Source organism: Buceros rhinoceros, unplaced genomic scaffold (assembly GCF_000710305.1).
Source record: "Buceros rhinoceros silvestris isolate BGI_N320 unplaced genomic scaffold, ASM71030v1 scaffold13990, whole genome shotgun sequence".
Lineage (NCBI taxonomy): Eukaryota > Metazoa > Chordata > Aves > Bucerotiformes > Bucerotidae > Buceros > Buceros rhinoceros.
Genome location: NW_010387975.1, coordinates 44,292 through 51,183, shown reverse-complemented (window position 1 = coordinate 51,183; position 6,892 = coordinate 44,292). Strand labels below are relative to the sequence as shown.

The 6,892-nt window shown below is 40.4% G+C and overlaps 1 protein-coding gene across 1 annotated transcript in view; it reads right to left on the bottom strand.

The window, feature by feature from the left end:
• Window positions 1-3,212: 3,212 nt before the first annotated feature.
• RGS13 (regulator of G-protein signaling 13) overlaps window positions 3,213-6,892 on the bottom strand; it is a 5,775-nt gene continuing 2,095 nt past the window's right edge. The window contains exons 2-4 of the mRNA XM_010142283.1: window positions 6,146-6,242; window positions 5,733-5,861; window positions 3,213-3,410 (exon numbers count right to left, since the gene is read on the bottom strand). Coding sequence (XP_010140585.1) covers window positions 3,213-3,410; window positions 5,733-5,861; window positions 6,146-6,242 — 424 coding nt within the window. The remainder of the gene's footprint in view (window positions 3,411-5,732; window positions 5,862-6,145; window positions 6,243-6,892) is intronic.

Below are 6,892 nucleotides of genomic sequence, written 5' to 3'. Positions count from 1 at the left end.
AGTTTCCAAGGCTGGATACGCCTGCTGGTTATAGTGGTGGTATTAATCTACATTTTTATCTTGCCAAATTTGACGTGTTTGAAGAATTGCCATTGGTTTTACTTTTTAAAATTTTTTAAAATTCTCGTTAAGTAAATGAGGGAAGAATGAGAGAGAACTCTGCCATTTTGGATATTTTTAAGTTTTTAATCTTTCTTAGCAGTAGCTTTGAATGATTAATGTGAGCAAACGCCTTTTAGTGTGTTCTGCCAGTGGAAAATATACCCGAGCTTGTTCAAGTGCTGTTAATGAAAATGTTAAAAGCAGTGATTTGTTATTGCTGCTGCCGTTAGTTACTGTTTTATGAATCATATGATCTGCTGAAATGCACTTATTGCTATGCATCTGGTAACACAAACACACAAAAATCAAGCAAGAGAAAAATTTCTTAGTTAGCAACAAATCTGTTTGTGGAAAAGGACGCCCTCTTCTTTCAACTTAACACCCACCCCCCACAAAAAACAAAACCCCAAAAACCCCAAACAAAACACACCCACCCCCAAAAAACCCAACCAGCCAAAAAAACCCCCAACCAAAACAAGAAACCCACCAGCTTTTAGCTATTTTTAGAAGACAACATAAAGCCCACTGGCAAGCAGGGTTGCTAGACTGAGACCTGATAGCAAAATAAAAGGTAAACATTTCATGCCATAAAAATGTGGTTGTGAGTCCCACTGAAATCTGAGTGTTTTCTATGGACATTTTTTTTCCTTTGGGATAATCTCCTTTTTGCAGGTAGAAAGGATCTCTCTATGAACACTCCATCTGAGCAGCCTCTGAGTATCCCCTTCAGAAGCCTGCATGCTAAGCCTGCTTGGGTATGGCGAGCTATTATCCTCGGCCGTTACCAGCCTCTCCCACTCAGAGACCAGCGTCCAGCTCTTCTGAATTTATCATCCGAACAGAGCTGGGAAGGCTTTTCGTAGTGCAGTCCCTTGTTTACCTGTGTTTTCCTCTACTCGGGTTGGCTTTTCTCACAGATCTGCTTCCCTGAGGAATGGCTTTTTAACAGTTCCTACCGTTTTTCTTTGCTGTGAGGTTGTGGCATCTGCAGGATCAATCGAGCCGAAGTCCCCAGCGCTGTGTGTACCTCAGAAGCTAACGGCAGCAAAAGCTGTGCTCTCCCTAGCTGGATTCCCTCTGGAGTCCTGGCTGGCTGAGCGTGGTTTTATGTGGCGAGCATTCACGCTTTCATATGATAATCCTTTTATATGGGCTCAGTGCAAACGGAAGGGATTATCTCCTGTACTAACGATGACACTTCTTCAACACTGACGCTATCTTAAAGCTTTGTGTATTAGCGTAGATTATGCTCACAATTGCTTTCTATTCTGCTTTAGATATGCACATAAATTCTAGCTTGAGAATTTCGTAAAAATGATGGATGAAGAGAATTTGCGGAGCCTTAGGTAACTGATTGTAAGTTACAGTGTGATCACTTAACATCCTGTAGTTCGCCTGTTGGCGTTAGAGCTTACATACATAGTTACAATTTAACAATATAGCTTCATGTAAAGTCAGAAGTCTTGTTACGCATTTTGTAGCTGTTGATAAACGTACTTATCTGTCACTGATATACTGCTGTCCCTCTTCCCAAATGTAACCTCTATAGCACGCCATGATAATACTGTTCAGAGGCCTTAAATAATTATTATATTTTTGGGAAGGGTTGAAACTCGCTTTAAAATAGATTCACATACCATACATTATTACACTGCCAAGAAGAACATCTTCAAAGAACAACTACATTTTATCCTTGCCACTAGATAGATGCCATAGATGTGAAACACGACTGTTTATTCTCTTTCTGCACTGACCTGTGTTTTTACTCTTGCCTCTTGAAGAAAAAGCTGACATTCCCACTGGAAAAAAAGTAAGGAAGGTTCTCAGCGAGGAAAGAAGCTTACTGTGGTGAAGCAAGCAGCACGATGAAGGGCTGTGAGCCTCCCGTAGGAAGACTAGGCTTTCCCAACGGAGGCGAGACAATGATTTATTACATTGTCACAAAAACTGCTTTTTTAAACTAGGCAGCAAGTTACAGCTCAAATTGTCGAAAACCATGAAATGGCAAGATGATCGAAGTAACTGCAGTGAAATAAATGCGTCCAACTGAATGAATATTTCATTTCTCCTGTGAAATTGTCCCAGAGGATTGGTGTGATGCTGTCAGGGTTTAGGGGCTGCTGTCAGAATGACTCTTTCTGAATATTCCTTGGAACAATGCAGCCAGAGAGGATGCTGGAAAGGCTCCTGATTTCCTCTGGCTTTCAGTGTCTATGCTGAAGTCCATTAACAGAGTCAAGAGAGATTCCAGATTTACTGATATCTGAGAAGTCAGACTGGTTTCTGAACACAAACCAGAGTGCTTTGGTACTCGGTCAATGAGTGAGCAAGTTGTCTTTTACAGTTCGTGCGGGAGTGAAAGAGCCTGTTTGTGTTACAGAATGATGCTCAAATGCCAGGTCTCCTTGTATCTAATTATTTGGGTACCTGAAGAGAAACCGATACACTTGTGTGTCCATACCCAGGAAAAAAAAGACAAAATACTAGTGAGTTTTATCACCGTAGATAAATTCAGGAGACACCGGTAGCATTATAGTATACTGCAGACCAGGTACCTTTATAGCAGATATTGCACCTCATAATTCAGCATAAAATTGACTCTACACCATAGGAATGCTACACTTCATTGCTTAAGATTAAGCAAACAGCTGTACTTCACAATTTATCTTCTTTTACTTTGAAAGAATATAAGAATAATACAACAAAATAAAAGTAAATGCAGTAATCCAGGTGTTTTTTGTTATGTATATTCAAACAAACATTTATTTCCTAGCAGCAAAACTACTTGTTTTGAGATCTGAAAAAAAAAAATACTGAAAACACATTATTAGAGATGTCAAATATCAATAAAAGACTAGAATCTTAGGCTGTCATTTTTGGTTGAAACTTTTTTTATACTTAGCTTTCACTAGTTTGTAGGGCTTTGTTGAAGGGAAAGGAAAACAAAACCAGAACTCTTCCATGGGGAAGGGAAGGGGGAAGATGGTGCCTCATCAATACTAATGTCAACAGAGCAGTGGAGCTGATTACTAACAATATTTGTCTACTGACTGATTTCTCCTGTCTACTTTAAACCTTAACACTTGCATGCCAGGAGAAACCTTTCTAAATTAATTTGCCATTGAATTATTGCCATTAGTTTGAAGGCTGTGTTTGAGCTTTTGATAGAACTTTGATTCAAGAAATCCTGGATAAGAATCTCTTTCCATGTGCAGGTAAATTATTCTCTGTGCTTCATCGAAGCAGGACCGTGTAGGCTCTTGGATATTCCTTGTAATTTCTTTCCTGACACGACTGTCAATGTGAATCTGAAACGGAAAACGACGTTACTGAAGTAGCACTGAGTATGTGCAAAGGGTAAAGAGGATTGAGTTTGGGAGACCTGTACTGAATGCCCCTTATTTATATCTTTTTATGTACCCTCTAATCTAAAATCAGCACCTAACCAAAAATGAACATTGGTTCTAACAGAGCGTCTTTCTCCTTACAATTCCAGAACTCCCCATCTTGTTATAAATTGACCAGTTTGCTCTCTTCTGGTGTCTGATTTAGTAAAAGGTATGTCAGTGGCTCTATGGGGACTTTTCTCCCATGAGGGCAAGAAGCCTGGGAGCTATCTGAATTTCCCCATCTGCCCCACATCCTTAATGGAAAAGCCAGTTGAATCCTGACGGTTGTGATCAGTGGAGGTCAAGAGCAGTGGTAAAGTCGCTGTTGCTGGGCCCATGTGTAGAATGTACAAGACTTCAAACCTTAGGGAAGCTGAGTGATCTGTGTTTGATTACACGGCTTCTAGAAAGAATGAGAACACAGGTATGAGTTAGGCAGAGGAAGAAATCCTGCAGACATGGTTTGCATGGAGTGGCTGTGGTGGAAGGAGTAGCAGAAAGGTGCTGGCATCCAACCCCCCTTCTTTTGCCAGAAATTGTTCCTAGAGCTAAGATTAGATCCCTGAAGAGGCAGCCTGACTTTCGACTTCTAATGAGTCCAGATGCCTGGAAGTGCACAGTACTGGTGAAACCCCGCTGCTAAAATTAGAGATAAGATAAAACTAAGCCCATATGTCGACCTTGGTTAGGAACAGTTTTGATTCCTAGGGCTCTTCTGCTGCATTTCCAGAGTTTGCAGCAGGTAAGTTGAAGTGCCATGGATGTGTAAGAGTGGAAAGATCTAGCTATAGGAAAATACACCAGATAAACTAGGAACTTTGGACGATCCATTAGCTCATGATGAATTACATTGCTTTTTTGATCTTGACTTTGTTAGTGTTGAGAGGAGTGCTCTGAAGACGTGAAGTTAGTGCTGATGTCTTCCATGGGTTGGGATCCTGCTCTTTCGGAGGAGTCACTTGAGTTGCACCTTTTTAAATGCTGCTGAAATTTGAATACAAACTAGGTTTAAAATCCTCATGAGTATCTACCCTTTTAGAGCAGTACCTAGTTCTTGTGTTAATAGTGAATACCAAGAAAATGTGAAATCGGTGTACCCTGAAGACTTAGAAACCAGAGAGCCAATAGCAAGATTCAAATACATACATTTTTAGGGAGGAAAAAAAAATTACACAGCTTATTTTTAACCATTCTGATTTAAGCCCTTTTTTTGATTAATGAATTTGTTGGCAATACTGACATTTCTCTTTTGGAAATGCAGATGCCTTGCTGAGATTCCTATAGCTGCACATGCTAAAAATAAAATATATCAGAAAATGACAGAAAAATGTATTGTCTTGCCAAGTGGCATTTAAAACCAACAAAGCAAGCTTTCATATTTCCTCAAGTTTTGGATTAGTGGGAGTGGGTTAGTAATTTTAAAGCAGCAGCTGCTCTTGGCCAGCATTTGAGAATCCAGCTGAGCTGGTTTTGGCTTGCCCCTCAGTGTCAACGGGGAGGCTGTATTTTGAGACCCTCTAATACTTTTAGTGTTGTGTGTATACTAGAAAATAATCCCTCCTGATTTTTCGGTTTTGTCAGTCTGCCAGAGGCAGTAAAAGCCAGTATTAGCTTATTTTTGTAATGCCTGTAATAAGCAGGAAATGTTAAATGTCATAGAGCATGAGTGTCTGAACAGGAACGACTCCGGTTTTGTCTAGCCCCTTGTCAGGAGAAAAACCAACCCCACTGGCAAAAGTTTTACACACAAATCTGTTTCCCTAAATCTTGTGCTGCTGGAAGCAGGAAATAAGCTGTCGTGGAACCTTTCTTTTAGCCCATTTTACAAAGGGGATAGCACTAGGTAGGGTTTTTACTTTGTTAATTTATAGCTATTCTTCCGAAGAACAGAGTAAAGTGTACGCGTAGCAATGGCATCATCCAAAATCTATTGAAATTGTATCAGTGTCCCCTGGATCAGATGCTGAAAAGAACAGAACAGATCCAAGAACTTGGTTCTTAATCTAGTTGTGCCTTTGGCTTGTGTCCTTGGTGGGTATAGTTGAAAGATTTGCCTAAAGACAAAGATGTGAAGGCAAGTACTAAAATCCTGGGCGCAAGAGTCTGGGGAGGATGAACAGCAGCAGTTTTCACTCCCTTTAGTACAGGAGGCGCTGGGCATTTGTTGTTGCTCTTGGAAAGCTACGTTACGTGTCAGGCATTTCTGTTAGAGAAAAAAGAGCTCGTGTTATTGTGTGTCACCTCGTTGGGAGCCTGGGCTTGACTGTAACTTGTAAAAAGTTTCCTGGCCATGGAAATTCTTTTCTTCTGTGACGTGACCTTCTTATAGGCTTCACAAGCAAACCGGAATTCTATTTTTTCATCACTATGCTACAAGCATTATATTGAAAGTCAGAAATCCCAGCGGTGCAGTGCTCTGAGCTTTCCTGTGTCTAAAGACATTGAGCGCTACCTGTCACCGGGTGGTAACGGCCATGGCACGCCTGCCTGCTACGTGTGCTGCAATTTTGTCTCTCTTAAAGGTTTTCCATCGTGCGCCTTCTCCCTGTGCTCTCCCTGCAAACTGGGACGTGCTAGGTTGTTTGCTGTTAAAAGTTAGGATGTTGTTAGCTGCACTGCAAGTCAGTGTGACACTGATTTTGATTCATGGGAACTGTTTTCAGTAATCCATCTGGGAGTACCATCTTACATTTACTTGTTACCAGCTTTTCAAGAGACTGGGACCATTGTAGCACTTCCTCCAAAGACATCCTTGAAAAAAGGAAGAGATTGTTGTAGGATTATCTGTGAGTCAAAGAATAAAAAAATTTAAATGCAATTAAATTATTGAAAATCTTTCCCCTAATTTAAATAAGAGCTGTATGAAGCAGATTTAAAAAATGTTTTTCGGTGTGTTGTAGATCTTGTGCTTGCTGAAGCAAATATTCTTCTTGCTGAGTTCCATCTCAAGGTGCTCCCATGTAATTCCTCTAGAAATGGCATTCACCTACTTAAATTGTGCTTAGGAGAAGCACAAGGAAAGTACTAGTGTTCTAGATAGCAGCTTCTTTGGTTCGGGAATCGTTTTATAGTTTGAGGTGTTGATGTTTGTATTTAGTAGCAAAGTCTTTGAGGGCTCAAGATCTTCTTTTAATATTTAAAGGTCTTTGACATCTGGGTTGGTTTATCAGCTGGGAGCTGAATATAAGCTCTGGACATAAGGTAAATAATGAAAGGGTAATCCAATCTTAGTGGTAAGGGACTTGCATCTCCCTGCAGCTGTTTACAATGCAGTATGACACATTATTACTAATCCAGACAGTTCTTGGAGGTGACTTCAATCCAATTTCCTTCTTTCATGTTTGTATTCTTAAGCACTAACTTCATAAGCTTGCAGGAGTCTCCTGCCTGATTCTGGGAAA